This window comes from Nicotiana tomentosiformis, chromosome 8 (assembly GCF_000390325.3).
Source record: "Nicotiana tomentosiformis chromosome 8, ASM39032v3, whole genome shotgun sequence".
Classification (NCBI taxonomy): Eukaryota; Viridiplantae; Streptophyta; class Magnoliopsida; order Solanales; family Solanaceae; genus Nicotiana; species Nicotiana tomentosiformis.
The window spans coordinates 26895119-26915437 of record NC_090819.1 but is presented as its reverse complement, the minus strand read 5'-3'; the positions used below and the strand labels follow the sequence as shown (position 1 = coordinate 26915437).

Sequence of the window (20319 nt, the reverse complement as noted above, 5' to 3'; positions counted from 1 at the left end):
GAACGACTTGGTTCTTATATGTGTTCTTTAAACTACAGTTGCGAAATAAATAATGCAGAAATTAAAGAACACTAGGATTTTTATGTGGAAAACACTAGGCTCAAAAGGTGAAATATCATGACCTACTACCCAGTAAGATTTTTCCCAAACACTTCACTGTAACTCTGAGCGAACAACAAAGTTTACAAACACTTGCAAACCTAACGATTCCCTCTAACCCTTGTATCAACCAGCCACAGACTGTTGCGACCACTTCCAGTTAACTATAACTTGAACAATACAACTCGAGTTTACAACCTCTTGCAAACCTAAGGATTAACTCTAACCTTGTAGCAACACACCACATGATGTTGTGACTCCTTCAAGTTAACTCTAACTTGAATAATACAACTCAGGTACCTAGTACAATTTGCTTCTAAGAAAGCTGAAAGGCACAACTCAATAACGCCTACTGCACTTTCAACTATAAATAAAGAAAGACACATAAAACTCTTTATGTAACTGGATCTTCAATCTGGTTCGTGTAGCTTCAGGATCACACTCTTGAATCTCACAGGAATTGCTCACAAAATGCCTTGCTATTTTTCTCTCAATTCGTGCTTTCACTTCTGTATGTGTGTGTCACCTTTAAAAGAGAACAAAACGGATAATTATAGAGTTAGTAGAATAAGGGTTAACTAGAGTTCTAATGCTTTACTCTTCCTTGGTGGAAGAGTCCTAGTCAACTTCAACTTCTAACTATTTCCTTACCTTGGATAGAGTTCTATTCAAGTAAGGAGTTCTGCTCCTTATCAAATATGCAACCTTTTCGTTCAGGGTTATAAGAAATAACCACTTATACTTATTCCTTTCACATGCATGCCTTTTGCTTGATTCTGTCTGTCACCTGGGTACACTGTCCATGGACCTCGTGCATGCATGTGTTCCTTTGTCAATCATCAAAACCAAAATCGCTCAGGTCAACAAATACTCCCTTTTTGATGATGACAAACTCTGTGCTTTTCGAAAGCATCAAACCTGTTTCAACTCAACTCAACATCAAACACAATGTCAGAACACTTTCTATTTAAAGTCACAAATCATCAAGGACCAGGTTTATTAGGTTATAAACATCACAATCCAAAGCAAAAGCACACTTTATCTTCTCCCTTTTGGCATTATCGAAAATTTGCATAATTTAGTTAAGTAACCAGATTTTGGTAGATATCACTCATGGCCACTAGGGCAACTTCAAATGCAATCATGGATTCAATTTTCTCTTATCAATCTACGGATATTAGCCATCTAAGAAATATCAACAAATAATTAGAGCAAAGGAAGTGAATGTTATTGATATGATTCTCTCACAAAGCATAAAAAAAATAAAAGCACTGAACCATGAGCAAAAAAGAAAACAAAAACATCCCACTTGGGTCACTGGTTACAAACTGGGCCAGGAAGGGTTTAAGACTGGTAAGGACCAGGTTCTTGTTTCTTGGCTTGAAGCAGGTTCAACGTATCTTGAAGAATACCATCATTCTTCTCCTTTTACTTAGCAAGCTCACACTTGAGAGAGTCTTTCTCATCCTCTACTTCAACTAATCGTTTCTTCAGCCTTTCAATCTCAGCGCCCTTAGCCATTTTCTTCCACTATTTGAGCCTCCTTGCTCCTTTTGGCAGACCTAGTTTTTATAGACACAATTGAGACTTAAGCCTCAGCCTCTGTTTCTCGAGAATTCTTTTGAGAAGTCTTTCTCCTTTTGGCACTAGGGGTGGGTACTTCCACATCCTCATATTCATCTTCAAAAACCAGGTCCATCTCCTCAATCTGGACTACTCCACTTGGCTTACCAACTTTTTTTTCTCTTTCCAAGCTACTTTCTTGGCATTCTCAGCTAAGGCCCTTTTTACATTGGCCTCACTATGTTTCTTCTGGCTCCTTGTAGTTTTTCCTCTTGTGGGAGGAGTTGCTACAGGAATAGAAGGAGCACTCTTTCTCTTAGTGCCACCCATTCCCTTTCTTGTAGTCTTTCCAACTTTGCTCTTCTTCTTTTGATTGTATCTATCTGACACCTTTTGCAGCAGATCGGGACTCTTGTCTATTTTAGCAAGAGAAGGAACTAGTTCATGAAACCGTTTCCTTAACCTAACCAGCCCATATGATGCACTTCTATCACCAGAACCATCACCTGTCTCCTGTGATTCTATCCTCATACTTTCATTCATAGTCTCCTCATTATCACTAATCTCTTCAATTAATACAATCATTGCTCCAGCTTCTCCAGTTAAACCAACAAGAGTGGGTGAAGGATATCCATCCACTCTTTGTTCTCCTTTCCCCCTCACATCTACTTCAGTACCCTCACTCTCTTTTTATTTTTATTTTTCATTTTTACCATCAACGTCTTCAATAACAACATTTTCCTTTTCAATACAAGCCATAGACCCAACCAAAACAAACTGATTCTCAAGATTGTTTGCAATTTCAGAACCAAACTCCGAGGTGGGAAACTTAGAGGTTACCTGTTCAGTTTCGAAAGAAACTGGTTCTTCCCCTTCAGTCGCAGACCGGATAATCAGAATTTTGTGGTTCTTCTGCTTGATTGGCTTGTAGCTTCTCATTCAATTTCTTGGCTTGTTCTTTGCTTGATACTATTTTTCATTCAATCATTTTGATATGCTTTTTCTTGGGGATTTGAGTGGTTGAAAGTGTGGGTGAAGGTTCTTTGGGTGGTGAGGAAGAGTATTTAGAGTTTTTGGGATTCTCATGGGGTGTTGTCATTTGATCAGTTCAAAACTTGAGATAAATGGAGAGAGTTTTGAGGTTTTGGAGATTTTGATCTTTCGAAAAAAATGAGATAAGGGGATAAGGTCAGATCAATTTAAAGATGGTAAAGGTTTAGTGCGTAACAACAACTTTTTGGAGGTTAGAAGTCCTTTCATCTTCGGAGTTTTAGTTTGAAGAGGCGTCGGACTCTTCCACAAAAATCTCGGCAATTATGGCGCGTGGGTTTAGGGGTTAAACTGGTTCTTTCATTACTGATTGGTTCAAACGGAGTTTGGGATAAAGTGGGACTCTTTTCAGATCATGATTCATATGTAGTAATTTCAAATTATGCGGAGTATAGAATGCATACCTTATAAGCTCGATGAACCAGGTTCTTCACTGAAAGTTCTCTTGTGTAAGACTGATGTTTTCCAAGAAAATAAGAGTAATATCAGTAGACATCAGTGAGACATTTAGCACATGGCACAAAAGTATACTAATAAAAGTATGAGACTGAGCAATGTCTAATATGATTATTTACAAAATTCACAAATTATCTAACCAATCATTGAGTTAGAACCAGCTTCTTTTAGGTGATCTTAATCATCCCTAATTCTAACTTGTTCCTTTAAAAGTGATCTTTACTCAAAGCTTAATGAAGATGTCAACTATTTGCTTATCAGTAGCACACAATTCCATAATGATCAAACCATCTTCATAGTTGTCCCTCAAAAAGTAATGCCTAACATCTATGTGCTTAGTTCTTTTGTGATGAACCGGTTTCTTGGTCATACTAATTGCACTGGTGTTTTCACAAAAGATGGGGATACAACCTATATCAATTTCAAAGTCCATTAATTGTTGTTTGATCCACAATAATTGAGCACAACATGAGGCAGCAGCCACATACTCAGCTTCAGCAGTAGACAAGGCCACATAATTTTGCTTTTTGGTGGCCCATGACACAAGACATGAGCCAAGAAAGTATACCATACCTGAGGTGCTCTTTCTATCCACAAGAAAACCTACATAATCAACATCAGCATATCCCACTAAGTTGAAATTACTACCTTTTGGATACCATAGACAGAGGTCAGTGGTGCCTTTTAGGTATCTCAAGATCCTCTTAACAACAGTCAAGTGAGACTCCTTTGGATTAGCCTGAAATCTAGCACAAAGGCCAGGTCTACTAGTAGTGAGATATAAGAAAGAGCCGATCATACCCCTATACATCTTCTGATCTACAGATGAACCAGGTTCATCTATATCTAATTTTGTGGTTGTTGCTATAAGAGTATCAATTTCTTTGGAATCTTCCATTTTAAACCTTTTAAGCAACTCTTTCACATACTTTTATTGATGGATCATAGTTCTATTTGAATTTTATTTTATTTGTAAGCCTAGAAAGAAATTAAGCTCACCTATCATACTCATTTCAAATTCACTCCTCATTAGTTGAGTAAATTCTTTACTTAACCTATCTATAATTGCTCCAAAGATTATATCATCAACATATATCTGAAATACCAAGAGATCTTTACCTTTTTTTTTCAAGAACAGAGTATTGTTAATTTTACCTCTCTTGTAGCCATGCTCAAGCAAGAATTTAGACAATCTTTTATACCATGCTCTTGGAGTCTGCTTGAGCCCATAAAATGCCTTGTCAAGTTTGTCGACATGATCAGGACTTTCCTTGCTTTCAAAGCCAGGAAGTTGCTTGACAAACACTTCTTCCTTTAGATAGCCGTTGAGGAAGGCACTCTTGACATCCATCCGATGGAGAGTGAATTCCATGTACGCAGCAAAGACTATAAGGAGTATAATTGCTTCCAATCTTTCAACTGGAGCAAGAGTCTCATTGTAGTTTATGCCCTCCTCTTGACTATATCCTTGAACCACCAATCTTGCTTAGTTTCTTGTAAAACTGTTCCATCTTCATCAAGTTTGTTTCTGAAGACCAAGTTTGTGCCAATTACTGATTTGTCCTTGGGTCTTGGTACCAGGTGCCAAACTTAACTTCTCTCAAATTGGTTGAGTTCATCTTGCATTGCGTTAGCCCTGTCTAAATCCTGCAAAGCCTCAGTAACATTTTTAGGTTCAACAAGAGATAAAAAAGCATCAAAAGTACAAAGATTCTTCAAAGAAGATCTGATTTTGATTCCAGAGGTTGGATCAGTGATTATGTTCCCAATGGGATGAGAACTTTGATACTTATAAGGTTTCACAACCAGCTGGTTTCCCTTAGATGTTCCTTCAATGTTCTGTTGTTGACGAACAGGTTCATGGGCAGGTTCTCTCGAAGTTTGAGGGCCAGTTCCTCTTTGTTCAGTTCCCCCTGTCAGGGTTCCCTGGGTGGAAGGACCTGTTCCATTACATGTTCCTTCCTCTGGTGTAGCTTCAATCTGGGATGTGGTTTTATTTGAGTTTCTTACCAGCCCAATTGCTTCATCATCCTGTTCCTGCCTCTTAAAAAGAATGTTAGTTTCATCAAAAATTACATGTACACTTTCTTCTACACACATAGTTCTTTTTTTATAAATCTTATAAGTTTTACTATGTGAATAATATCCCAAGAATACTCCCTCATCACTTCTGGGATCAAACTTACCTAGGGAGTCTTTTCCATTATTGTGCACAAAGCACTTGCATCCAAATAAACTAAGGTGAGATATATTTGGTTTTATCCCTTTAAGTTACTCATAGGGAGTCTTCTCAACAAGAGGTCTAGTCATGCACCTATTTATGATGTAGCATGTAGTGTTCACAGATTTTGCCCAGAAGCTATGGGGCAATTTACGAGCAAGTAGCATAGTCCTAGTCATTTTCTCCAATGTCCTATTCTTTCATTCAACTACTCCATTTTGTTGTGAAGTTCTAGGAATATAAAAATTATGATCTATACCGTGCTCACCACAAAATTCAACAAATTTAGCATTCTCAAATTCAGTACCATGATCAGACCGAATTGAAGCAAGTTGATTACCTAGCTGGTTCTGAGTTTTTCTAACAAATGAAATGAACATGTCAAATGCTTCATCTTTAGATATTAAAAATAGTGTCCAAATAAACCTAGAATAATCAACAAGCACCATAACATATCTTTTACCACCTCTGCTCAATATTTTCATTGGTCCACATAGATCCATATAGACCAGTTCCATCGTCCTTGTAGTACGTACCATTTTGTTGCTTTTAAAAGAGGATCTTACCTTCTTCCCCCTTGCACAATCTTCATAAACTTTATCTTCCTTGAACTTAATGTTAGGCAACCCTATCCCCAAGTCCTTGGAGACTAGTTTATTGAGTTGGCTTAGACTGGCGTGTCCAAGTCTCTTGTGCCAAAGGAGGGGATCATTATCCAACACACTTAAGCAAGTGAGTTCATTATCTGAAAGTGTAGACATATCAACCACATATATGTTATTCACTCTTTTTCCCTGCAAAACTATCTTGTCAATGGTAAGATTAATCACAAAGCATTTTGTAGAGGTGAAAGCTACCATGTTTCCTCTATCACACAGTTGTGAGATACTTATCAAGCTGTATTTCAATCCATCTATCAGGTAGACATTCTTAATTGAGTGATAATTTAATTTTCCTACCTTCCCAACTCCAATAATCTCACCTTTCTCTCTATTTCCAAAGGAGACATTACCTCTTTTAAAGGCCACAAATGAAAGGAACCTTTTATTATTTCCTGTAATGTGTTTTGAGCAACCTCTTTTCATATACCATATTTGGATTCTCTCTCTCATTTGGACTTGCAAAAAAAAAATTAGAGGTTAGTCTTAAGAACCTAAACTAGTTTCGGTCCCTTTCTATGGGCAAATGGATAAATTAATTTTTTCTTTGCCCAACTTGGCAGCCTATTCTTCCCTAGAACAAATTTTTTGTTTCTTAGACTTGCCTTTTATTTTGCTACACATTCACTCCTATAGTATCTAATGTTACCACAATGAGTGCAAATTTTATTCTCAGGAAGTGTTAGGTACTTATTTTTAGTATCCCATTTGGGTGCAGAGTTTCCAAAGCCAAGTCCCTTTCTATTGCTACTATGGTGTTCTTGTAGCCATAAAAGTGCATCGGAGTACCTGTTCCATTTACATGTTCTATCTAACTCATGCTTAAACTTATTCAAGTCCTCTTTCAAAGTTCTTACCAGTTCATCCCTTTTATATAGCTCATCTTTTACCTTTCCTAGATCCTCTTCTAGTGAGAGTTGTGTGCCACTAGCTATTTCTTTACCTGCTCCTAACTTCAATTTCAGATTTCTAGATCTAAGTTCTAGAACAGATGTGTCAAGTGCATGAACCTGGTTCTTCAACACAGCGTTTTCATTTTCAGTTTCAAGCCCTAAGTTTTAGGTTTTTTCACTTTGCTTTCAAAATGACACACTCCTTTGACAATTGTTCTTTTTCAGAACTTATATTCTTAGATTCATCAATTAAAGTTAGCAACAATTCTGATAGTCTATCTTTAAAAAGGAATTTAATTTTATCCTTTAGGCCTAGAAAACTTATCTCGGATTCTTCTTCAGGTTCATCTTCAGATTCTTGAATTGCTATAAGAGCTCGTTCGGCATCATCATCGTCAATGTCCTTATCTGAAATGTCTTCCCAAGCATCAACCATTGCTTTGGATGGCCCTTTGTTGTATTTCTTCTTATCATGAACTTGTTCCTTCTTTCTGTTTCTTCTTTTAGAACTCTCCTTTTTCCACTCGACTTCCCATATAGGACAGTTTTTGAACATGTGATTCTTTTTATCACATTTGAAGCATCCATCAGTTATCTGAAAGTGATATCTTCTTCTCTCCTTCCACAAAGAATAGTAGTGATTATTGGATAGTGGTGGCCTAGTGGTGGATTGATCTTTACAATTTTCAGGTAGTGCACTCATCTTGATCTTTTCCTAAGGTGTTAGCCTCTTCAAGGATAACCTGCTCTGATACCAATTGATGTTTAATACTTCAATGTCACACAAGATGGGGTGATTTGTGTGGTGTCCAACTTTTTCGTGCACTAGATTATCGAAGGACCTGGTTCTTATATGTGTTCCTTACGCTACAGTTGCGAAATAAATAATGCAAAAATTAAAGAACACAAGAATTTTTATGGGGAAAACACCCGGCAGGTAAAAAACCACGACCTACTACCCAGTAGGATTTCCCAAACACTTCACTATAATGCTGAGCCAACAACAAAGTTTACAAACTCTTGCAAACCTAGGAATTACCTCTAACCCTTATAACAACCAGCCACATGCTGTTGCGACTGCTTCAAGTTAACTCTAACTTGAACAATACAACTCAAGTTTACAACCTCTTGCAAACCTAAGGATTAACTCTAACCTTGTAGCAATACGCCACATGTTGTTGCGACTACTTTAAGTTAACTCTAACTTTAATAATACAACTCAGGTACCTAGTACAATTTGCTTCTAAGAAAGCTGAAAGGTACAACTCAAAACGCCTACTACACTTTGGACTAGAAATAAAGAAAGACACATAAAACTCTTTATGAAACTGATTCTTCAATCTGGTTCGTGTAGCTTCAGGATCACACTCTTGAATCTCACAGGAATTGCTCACAAAATGCCTTGCTATTTTTCTCTCAATTCATGCTTTTACTTCTGTATGTTCGTGTCACATGTAAAAGAGAACAAAACTGATATTTATAGAGTTAGTAGAATAAGAGTTAACTAGAGTTCTAATGCTTTACTCTTCCTTGGTGGAAGAGTCCTAGTCAACTTCAACTTCTAACTATTTTCTTATCTTGGATAGAGTTCTCTTCAAGTAAGGAATCATGCTCCTTATCAAATATGCAACCTTTTCGTTCAGGGTTATAAAAAATAATCACTTATACTTATCTCTTTCACGTGCATGTCTTTTGCTTGATTCTGTCCGTCACGTGGGTACACTGTCCATGGACCTGGTTCATGCATGTATTCCTTTGTCAATCATCAAAACCAAAATCGATCAGATCAAAATATGCCATTAATACAAATGTGGTTTGTTCAACATTTCTAGGTTTCTCAACTTTCCAAACAGATGATACTCTGCGTGCAACATTTCTGTATGTTGGAATTATACAGAACCATTGGCGGACCTATAGTGTAACTACTGGGTACTCACGCAGCCATTTTGCTTTAACCAAACACTATATATTTACTACTAATAACATACAACAGCCAATCTCCAACCGCACTTTGAGATTTAAGGCGGTTGAGCACCCACAACTTAAAAATCTTGGGTACAGAACGAACACAGTTGTAATTCAGCCTCTCCTAGTTGAGCTACAATTTAGTCCTACATCACGTTCTATACATGTCAATATGCATACATGTAAAAGAGAGACCACAAAGATCGAATTGATTTAACTCAAATTCTAAGTTGTTTTCAAGAAAAAAACGGAATCACCGTCTCGTGATCTATTTTTTTTTCTACCTTTACAGCTCGTAGTCTCAGTTCATGACGATAGAGAACAAGACAGCAAGCGAGTATTTTTGTGCACTTCTACTACCGATTAAGAGCAAAAAAATCTACCAAGACCTCATGGACCAAATCAGTAAGCACCTCAAACTCCAAGTCTAACGCCAACTCTTCTTTCTCCTCTTCAAACTTGTAATTCCATCTCCCTAGTTCTTGCATATCCCTTATATAGGCCTCCCTTTTGTCCTCATTCTCCCACTCAAATTCATCATTATACTCTCCATTGATCAAAGATTTAGCTTCTTTCATTAAGATTTCACTTTCATCAACATTGTTTTGAATCAGTTCATGCCAAAAGAAATCCAACAAAAGCTGATCCACATTTGCTTCACAATCTTCCGTGCACAACTTTTCAGTTTCTTTGAAATGGCTTAATAATTTCTTTGCGTTTTCTTCAATCTCATGCGTTTCTTGTTCTTGTATTTCTTCATCCTCCTCGTTAAAGCTAGTGTTTCCTTCTTCTAGACTCTCAAACGCTTGAATTCTTTCCCTGAGCATGCACTTTCTTCCTGCAATATAGTGACAAGTTAATCATCATCGTCTACAAAACAACTGGAATTAGCTACGAATTTCGTCGCTAATCTGTCGCTCGTAGCTAGCAGAATTTCTTGATATTTGTCGCTAATCCATTGCTCAATAGGATTTGTGATGAATTTTTATGTTTGACTATAGAATTTGTCCGTTGCTAATTCCTGTCTTTTAAACGATATTATCATAACACAAACTTCCTCGTAGAAAAAAGATAACTTGAAGGTATTGAGGTAATTGGAATAGCCGTGCATGCAAGTTGATCGACCACTACCATAAGAGTTTTAACTTTCATACATTGACTTGTAAAAGCTATCAAAAAAATGAATTTATAATCTAAAGTAAGATAGGTACCTACTACAATAATAAGTTAAAGTACACTGTAAAAGATATTTTGGCTAGCTGTCATTATATATAAGCTAAATCGTTGAGGTACTTGGAGATCGAAACTTACTGTCAGTATCAACAAGGGTTCTATGGAAAGAAAAGTATTCGTCCTGATCTTCACGAAATGGAGATTCAAGAACTGAGACTGGACTGTGCTGCTCGTTCTCATAGTGTTCCTGTTACATAAGTCCATCATATATATATATATAGCTCAATTTGTAAATTCGATGGAGTACTTCACTGTTATCCAAATTAATAATGACAACAACTAAAATTGTACAAGTTGTTAATTAAAGGCATAATTAACTAATTAGAAGTATATATACTCTCTCAAGTAATTACTTAAACTTTTAAATGATATAGTCACTCACTTTAACATACAGATTAGATCCTACACTCAAATCTCATCATCACCCTTACGTGCAATCCATCCCCTCTCGAGATATATTCGAGTTGTTATTTACCAGATACTAACTATTATGAGCTGAGGACTATATGATGAAATTAACCATAGAACCCAATTTTAATAAGTTAGTAAAAGATATTATTGAAGCCACGTCAAACTCTATACGAGGCTTAGATTAGATTTATTTCAACAAGGACGCAAAAGTTCATGCAATATGATGGTACAGTATTACTAATAATAAATCTATTAAATCAATTTAGTATATTTAGGAAAGAAGAAAAACTCCAAAAGAAAATTACCTTGGGGTCCAATTTGATTCCTCTTGTCTCTGTAACGCAACAACCACCGACACCTTCTTCAAGTAAATTCCTTTTGCCATAGCATTCGTCTATTTCACCACACCAAGAAGATAAATTCTCAGCAGTAAAATCACACTTAAAGGGGGAATGAGCATAATCCAACGGTGTAGATTTCTCCTCCACTAGGTCCTTAGATGATTTCCACCGTAAGATATCTTTGACTTTGACTTTGACAGTAACTGAGACCTCATGGTTCAAAATATAGTTTTCAGTCTCTTTGTGATTTCTTCTTGATAGTTTTCTCGAAATGATTCTAGGTAAAATGGATGGGGATTTAACATAGGTAAATGGCAAGAACTTAACAATGTTAATGACCTTGTGAATGGCGGAAATAGTAGCTGAAGCAGCTCTAGATGATCGACTTCTATGTAGTTGAGATGAATTTTTGTTCAAAAATCTTTGACTTGTAGATTTATAAGCTTTTTGAGGGTGTGATTGAAAACTTATATTTGAGGAGTAAGAAGGGGACTCGTCTTGGAGGAAATCTTTAAGCAACTTTGGTCGACACTCGAATGAAAACTTTGCATGTGGACTAGGACATGAAGAAGCCATAGCCACAACTCTTTTTTGAATTAAGAATGCGCGAACAATCAATCGAAGGAGCAGAGTTTAGAGCTTTTATTTCATATAAAACACTAAAATGCAAAAAATGAGGGCGAATGAGAGTTGGGCTCTTACCTTCTTTAGGTTGCAATTGTTGGGTTGAGTTGAAGGAGAGAGTGAAGCTATATGCAAATATATAAAAGGAATGGTTCTAAAGGTGAAAAAATCAATGCGATGAATCTAGAGAAAGAAGACAAACCAATAACTAGGATCTTTGTTTAGTAGTACAATATTAAAGAGGTGTTCAGTAGTTGGTCATAATTCGATAACAATTAAAATGCTCGCGAATTCGAAAATGTGGCATAATGGTAATAAAAATTGTAAAAAAATAGGATTCATATATCAAAAAAGATAAAAAGTGCTTGGTGAATTTTTGCTACTATCCTAAGTTTTAGTGGAAAGAGTTACTTATGTTAGCGGGAGATAACAACAACAACAACAAGTAGAATCTCAAAAGTGGGGTTCGGAAAAATTATTAAAAAGAAAAAGTATTGTGAAAACCTAGATTTAACGTGGTATAATAGTAGGGTGTTTGAAGGATGTCGGAAATGAGCCAAAAAAGTAAAGATTTGACTGACTTCGTATTTACAGTCTATATATCTGCAGATTTTTTCTTGTCTAATATGGTTTCCCATCACATGTAAAGAGTCGAAGAAATTACTACCTGTCTTCATTATCAATCCTGAAAGATTACATATTATTTGAAAAGCATTAATTTGGGAAACTTAGCAATGCAACCTTAATAAAATTTTAGTGGCTAACTAACAAATTAATTAAGCTTTAAGACAATGAATTTAGAATAAATTTTGCTTGAAAAGTATGTTGTCTTGTTAACTAAGTATGTGACATACCTTGATCCCAACTAGAATCTTAAGCAAGATGATAAGTGCTTCATTAAATACTGATGGCAAGCTAATCTAATGTCTTTAATTAAAGATTTGACTTTGCTAAATTTGACGGTGTGTTTTGTCCTTTTGTCAATTAAAAACAGGGGCTTAAATTGAATAAAATAAACATGGAGATGCAAAAATTATTTGGCTTTTGGAGCATAGTAAGTTGAGGAAATGTGGAGAAGCATGGAAGACGATATGTGAGAGTATGGACCAAAACATATTTGTATTTGGTGCAACGTAACTAACTAATGTCGAACAACTGGACAAGTAAAATAGTTTATACTATACATATATTCCTAACTTGAAGTATCAATTTTTCTAACCTTAGGAATGGATAATTGTTATGATAGAAAGTAGTTTACTTCCTTAGTGGACGTATTTACGCGAGTTCAAATTAATTTGACCAGTAACGTTCAAACTGAATAGTTAAAGTGCAGAAAAACATAAACATATATTCATAAAATAAAATCAACCTTGTCTCCTCTCAATCCTAGCTATCATGAAATTTTGACATAGTGACAAATACTCATAGGATTATGTGCACGTGCAGTTTGGTGTCTTCCTAGATATTTGAGGCCAAGTTCCAAGGTATCCAATGTTTTGTGTTCATTATGACAAAATTTCCTCAAATTATCACTTAACAGGTCTGTCAAATTTCTACATATATATATATATATATATATATATATATATATATATATATATATATATATATATATATTGTTTTCTAAACAGAAAATACATAGAGTTACTCGGAAGAATTAGTTGGCACACCCCCACAAGTTTTTATTTTATTTCTTGGAGCCCCTATTTATTTCTCTTTATCCTTTTTTTTGGCCCAAGAAAATGCTAAGAGAATATTTAAAAACTTTTGGGACAAACTTTAAACTCTACAACTAAGTGGGAAAACCCTTTCCCCAAGTTTTAACTCTCAAGTTCTCCTACAAACTCCAAGCTTTTTTCCCCATAGCTGCGACGCTTGCTTAACCTGAAAGAGCATTGAAATAATTTTTCTGAAGTAATGTCTTGTTGTTCTGGAGCCATAATTTGAACCTTTGCAGTCGAAGAACAGTTACTACAAGTTAAAACCCTAAATTATGCTTATTCTGATTTATTCGAAGTCAATGTGTTATTTTTCATGTATTGTTGTGTGATTACCTTTGTTTATAGTTATGGTGTTGATAAGGATGTTCCGGATCACTTTAGTCAGTTAAATTAACTTACTTTTCTGATACTAAACGTAAATCAGCATCGCGATCCTCTTACGGTGCCTAAAAAAGGGTAAAAGCAGTGATTATGGAGCCAAAACTGTTTAAAGCCCAATAAATAAACCAAACGAGTTTTTAATAGACATGAAGCAGATTGAGAAAAACAAAATATTGAGCCCCAAGCAATCAACCAAACGAGTTTACTTATGGTCAAGAAGCTGAAGAGGCACTGCAGATAGGGTGACAAAATGGTTAAAGGAAAACAATATCTATCTATATTATTATAAAAGCATGAATAAAATATTTAATTACAAAAATAATCTTTTTATATTAAGCATAATAACTCGACATAATCGGAATTCTAGACATTAGTTTTGTAATCATATTTGTTTTAGAACATAATACTTCACGTTAGAAATACTACATGATTACCTTTAGAAATCCTATTAGTATAATTATTTTCGGGCATAGATATTAGCCTTGTAATCCTACTACTTTTAGGATATACTTTTTAAAAAATTCTTATTACTAATTTAATTTGAAAACGTGTTATATTGTCCAAATCCATTTAGAAACAGGAGAGAGCATATATTATTATAAAAGCACGAATATAATATTGATAGACCAAAATACTCCTAAAATATTAAACAGAAGAACTCATAGGGAAAGTACATTGCTGTAATAACTTATTTTTTTGGACTACAATAACTTCTATGTTAATGTTTTTAATATTTAAGATTTTAAAATTAATACAATCTGGTCTATTGAATTCTTATTAAAAATATGTAGGAAGGTTTAATAAAATCAATTTCATAAGAATCCTCTGTATTGGTAATACATTACCACTTTATAATATTCAATACAAAAAAAGAGTATGCTAAACGGACTGCATAAAGCGTTGAAATTGAGAAAAAAAATCCTCACAATAATATATTATTGTATTATATTTGAACTGCTTTCCTACTCAAATAAAAAAAAATTATTATTAATTTTTCTTGTAATATATAAAAATATACCAAGTTATTAAAGAACAACTAAGAAAATATTTAAGAACATAAATGTGTGAGAAAAGAAAGAAAAATGTTAGTAAGAGCCAATACCTCTAATGATTTTGAAAACATAAAGATCTAAAAGTGAAATGTCATCGATCTTTTTACTCTTTGAAAATAAAATTTATGGTGGATAAAATAATAATTACGGTTAAATATTCAAACATGAGATGAACTAATATTAAGAATCTAAATCAACAGAAAATAAATTATATTTTATGTTAAAACTAAATAATTAAATCTTTCAATTAATTATTTAGCAAGAGAATCCAATTAAATTATTTTTTAAATTCATCATACGAGTAAAATTATTTTTCAAATTGAAAAAATATATAATATTAAGAAGGACATACAAGTCTTTGAGGAATCACAAACAAAGCTAAATCCTGAACAAGAATAAGCTTTCAAGACTATATTATAAAAAATCGATCCTGGTATAGCAGAATTATCCTTTGTAGATGCCTCCGGCGGAATCGAAATAATATTCCTATGTCCTGCATTACTTGCAAATGTCATATCAAGAGGCATGATATTGTTAGCAATAAGAACAAGTGGTGTACCAACAACGATTTTATTATGAGGTCGTGCAACTCACTTTAGATTTGATATACCTCTTCAAATAACTGAAATAACCATCACAAATATATCACATCAGATCAATAGTACTAAATTTATAAGGAAAGAAAAGGTGATAATATGGGATGAAGTGCTTTTAGCTAAGCGTCAGACGATCGAAACAATCGCCCAGAGTTTTAGAGATATATTGGTTATCGATGAACCGTTTGGTAGAAAAGTGGTGATTTCTGTCAAGTACGATCAGTAGTTCCAAAAATGACCAAAGCAGAAACTATATAAGCTAGCTTACCAAAATTATACTTATGACCTCAAATGAAAAAATATTTAAATGACAAGAAATGTAAAAATAAGAAAAGATCCAACACTTAGTGACTTCTTGCTTCGTGTCGGAAATGAAGAAGAGCATCTAATAAAAGATGATTTGGTTCTTCTAGAACACTTGATTATCAACCCCAATAGTAATAGTAGTACATTTAATAAGGAAAATATTTTCATCACTAGATTAAAAGACAATTTGTGCAAATTACATGATAGAAATTAAAGAGTTATCTTAGCTAGCAGAAATGAATATGTTGATCAACTAAATAAAAGGTTGATTGCTAAGATTTATGGTAAAAACAAAATATTATTCAGTTTTGACTCAACAAAAGATGATACCAACAATAACTACCAAGAAAAATACTTAAATACTTTAATACCAATTGGCCTTCTACCGTACATGTTTGTTGTCAAGTTCATTATTTCTTTCATATGTTAGTGTCACCATATATATAATAGACTAAGTTAAAATTGATCTCCCATTGCATATATGTTTATGCCTGTCATGCTACTAAAAACTTAGATCCGCTGAATAGCTTATGTAATAGTACACAGGTATATAGAAGTTTTGACAATAACACCACACATGCAGAACTTATGATACTGGTCAATATGCTTCTAAATATGTGTTTATCCCCGAATTCAACTTTCGTCTTCCGAAACTAAAGAATATCCTTTTAAATTTATGTGAAAATAATTTTTAGTATGTTTATATTTTGCAGTTATAATAAATAAAGCACAAGGACAAACATCCTAAATATTGAACTATATTTACCACAATAGTAACCAAAGCATTAGAAGGAAACATATACAAAAAAATACTGTCTATAAAGAAGTGTTCAGTAAGATACCATCACATTAGATACCTTTAAACTACAATACTTAATTATCTACTTAACATGACTAAAATTGATCATCTATTTAATTAAATTTTATTGTTTCTTCATATAAATAAATATTTAAACCATCATATGTCATTATTAGCGTGCAACGTATGTTTATAGATACTAGTACTATATTAAAAGCACGAAGATCGTTAACGAAATATTGTTCGATTTTTTTGCCCTTTTAGAATAAAGTTCACACTAGACAAAATAGTCATTTGATTATTTTCCTAATATTTAGAATTTTAAAATCAACTAAACTTTTTTACTATCAAACATTTCCTTATTTGAACTATGTATAAACTCCTGATAATTAGGAATTGAATCATTTTTCCTTTTTGAATATGCCAAGTAACAAATTAGGCGAGATTTTTGCTTCTGCTTACATATACACTAGCCGTACTTTTAGTTGTATGTACCTGATCAAATCTAAAGTTGCGTGAATTTATATTTCCCAATTAGTTAATGTGCGTTGGAGCTAATAACCAATCTTCATTTTAGTGGAGGTGATTACTTTTAAATAACTTCTGGTAATCACTTATATTATTTATGAAATATCAATTAATCCACAATAAACAACTCTTATAGTTTAGAATCTGCCAAGCTGATCTATAGATTGTTTTCTTGTATTTATCTTTTTTTATTTTTTGCTCGAACTCAATAATTAAAATAAAAAGATGGTTGCCGCAAGAAGAAATTAACCTACGTATACCAATCGAGACAAAATTATGATTTAACTATTTATTTAATATTTAAGATTTTAAATCAACTAAAATTTACATATTTAACATTTTCTTATTTGACTTATTTAGGAAGTTCTATCATTCATAACTTAAAAAAATCAATTAAAATAGCTTATATAAATTATTTTTTGTTTGACCAACTTTTTTATCTAATAAAAAATAAATTAAGCTACAAGCATATCATGTAAACTTTTTTTAAGTTTCGATAAATATAATTGGAACTTTCAGATAACGATAACTTTTGTTATTTTGTTCTCCTATAATATTGAAAAATAAATTCCTAATCACTGTGAACTCTTAAAATTTCAAGGCCATCTATTGGTAGATTCGGTATAGGATTGGTAAAGGTGGTAAAAAAGAGGTTTAGACTTTAACGAAAAAGAACCCGAGTAAACTTTCTACTTGAAAAAAATGTCCACTTAAATTACCTATATTTTTGATAAATTGTAGATGACAAATAAGATTTTTATGCACTTAAGTTACAAAAAACAAATTCAATCACCATGTTGAAAGATCTATAAATATCAAAGATTAAAAAAAAAAAGCTAAGATAAGAATCCGAAAAAAGAAAGAAAAACAGAGCACGTTTCTAATTTTATCAGTCACTTTTGTAATACTTGGAAGAGTGAAGTAGTTTATGAAAAGTAGTTCAACTTCTTTTTTGCTACCTACACCACTTATTTTAGAATCTTGACAAATTAAGATCAGATATTATTTTTTATTTTCCAGGAGAATGCAAATTATTTCTTCATAATTAGAATTAAGCTAAAAGTTATTTATCTATTCCTTACAGGATAATTCGAAAAAACATTATACGCCATGTAATCTATACAACTAATTTGACTAAATTGATCATCATGGTCAAAAGATATTGAATTTAGCAATCGTGTCAATGTAATAACATTTTTTCCGTCATTTAAATAAACTTTTGTATTTATTTTAACGTTCAACTGTTATTTTTCAAATATTTATTCTTTCGTATATATATTTTATTGATTGACGCAGTATGCACGTTACACTAAAACTAATTATATTAAAACATGAGGCCCTTAACTTAAAAGTTAAATTACTAAAACAACCTTCTCATTTATCTAATTAATACCCTGTTTAATAAAATAAGAAAAATAAACCGCATATAAAGAGACACCGCTTCAGATCAACAAATAACCCTTGTTTCTAACGTCACGAACAAAACCCCTGCTCCATTGTTCATAAAAGCGTTTACACAAATTTTCCATGGATTGTGAAATAAATTGAGGCTGTAACATAAGAACTAAAAGAAAAAGAGGCTATATGGTAAGCAAAATCATGAGAAAGCTTGGAGTTATTATTTAGATTTTAGACTAATATGCATGTTCCATTGGATTTGTCCAATTTCTGCATTGTACGCAAAGGTCAATATCCAGAAACTGCATTCACCCTTCATATGAAACAAGCCTGTTATTAATAAGTCCAGGATCACAATTGCCTATCGTATTGGGTCTTTAAGTTTTAATATTTCTCTTTTGCAATGGCATACATATATAGTGTATTTATTTATTACGATCGTGTTACTTATTCTTTTCCCAAGAAAATTATGCATTGAAATAACTAGAATGCCTTAAAAAAGAATTAACTCTGGGAAATGTTTTACATTTAATTTGCTGCTCCATTGGTTTCTTATACTTTCTCTGTTTTAATTTTATACGCGTATGTCTTAATTTGATTTTAACCATGAAAAATGTAATATAGTAGAGTAAAAAATTCCTTTGAATCTCTTGATCTTAATTATACGAACTATACACGAAACCTGGTGAAAATTGATAATGCTTTGCTTGCAAGAGGGGAAAGAATCAACCAATCTTTGCCTTAAAGTGCAGAGACAATTGCATTCTAGATTTACATAATTTCGATTTCTATTTTTGGGATAGAGTTGCTTTGCCTTTTTCCTTCAGTGGAGAGTTCTGGATCTTTAGCCAACTGATATTGTGAATAAAAGAAACTTTCTGTGGTTTTATGTATTTTAGGCGAGTTATGTTGCATGCATTTTATAGAATATGAATTGTTAAGCAGTCGTTGTTGGTTAATTTTTCAAGTTATTGTTGATCATATATCTCTCTCTCTGATAAAAGTGTGTTGATGAAAAGAAAAGAAGTAGAAACAAGAGCTGGCACAAGGAAACTACTCAATAGTGTTCGTTTTACATGAACTTCAGTGGCATGCTCAAAATGTTGTAGAAGCGGCGTCGAGCATTATAGCTGTTCATCTTGTAAGAGAACACACATTTAGCTAGCAGCCAACATCCTAGCTAACTTAGCAAGATCCCTAGCTAATATCGCTTTAGCTAGGAAAATGACCTTAGCTAATTCCGTAGCTAATATGCTCTTAGCTAAATTTTTTGCTAGGAAGATGTGTTAGTAGCTAAATTAGCTACGGATATTTGCTTGGCACTAATCCGTTGCAAAACATTTGCTAGGACATGTGGTAGTTATATTCCAAGAAGTTTGTTTGGTCAATGTTGACCTACTGAAACATAGCTAGGCTATTAGCTAGGAACTTATCCCTTACTAATATTTGCTACGACTAGACTAACTAAATTCCAAGCAAAATTTTTTTGTTTAGCATTGATTTTATTAAAACTAGCTAGGAATATCCCTAGCTAAACTTACAAGTATTCTAGCCTTTTCAACGTTTTGCTTGAAATGTTTCCAAGCTAAATTACTAGCTAAAAATACCTAGGAATTTTTGTCAAGATCATTCTGTAGCTAATTTGATAACTATTCTAGCCTATATTTGTGTTTGCTTGGGATATTTTCAGGCTAAATCTCACTAGGAATACTTCCTAGATTGCATATGATGAAATACAAATATAATTTCCTACATAATTCGATATAAGACAAAATAAATAATTAAATCCAATAATTTTTCACATAAATATCAGACTATCAGAGTATCATTAGTTCTAGAATGACGAAGTGTATGTCTATTGGTAAATAAAACATGTCTTAGGTTAACAAATTAATAACATAAACTCTACTATTCTAAGATCTCTTTGGGGAAGAACCAGAGCCATTTGGTGGTTGTCACGATCCAAAATTCTACCACAGACATCGTGATGACACCTAATCTCTAAGACTAGGTAAGCCGATTT

At 33.4% G+C, this 20319-nt stretch overlaps 2 protein-coding genes across 2 annotated transcripts; both read right to left on the bottom strand.

The window, feature by feature from the left end:
- Positions 1 to 5589: 5589 nt before the first annotated feature.
- Positions 5590 to 7644, bottom strand: LOC138897228 (uncharacterized). Its single transcript, XM_070183191.1, has 3 exons — positions 7138 to 7644; positions 6838 to 7058; positions 5590 to 6379 (listed from the first exon to the last, which is right to left on the bottom strand). Exons 1-3 carry the CDS (start codon positions 7642 to 7644, stop codon positions 5590 to 5592), a joined length of 1518 nt encoding a protein of 505 aa, XP_070039292.1.
- A 1270-nt stretch (positions 7645 to 8914) lies between these two features.
- On the bottom strand, positions 8915 to 11653 carry LOC104117616 (uncharacterized). Its single transcript, XM_009628690.4, has 3 exons — positions 10856 to 11653; positions 10218 to 10326; positions 8915 to 9744 (listed from the first exon to the last, which is right to left on the bottom strand). The coding sequence occupies exons 1-3, from the start codon at positions 11465 to 11467 to the stop codon at positions 9263 to 9265; spliced, it is 1203 nt and encodes a 400-aa protein (XP_009626985.1). The 5' UTR covers positions 11468 to 11653; the 3' UTR covers positions 8915 to 9262.
- Positions 11654 to 20319: the final 8666 nt, after the last annotated feature.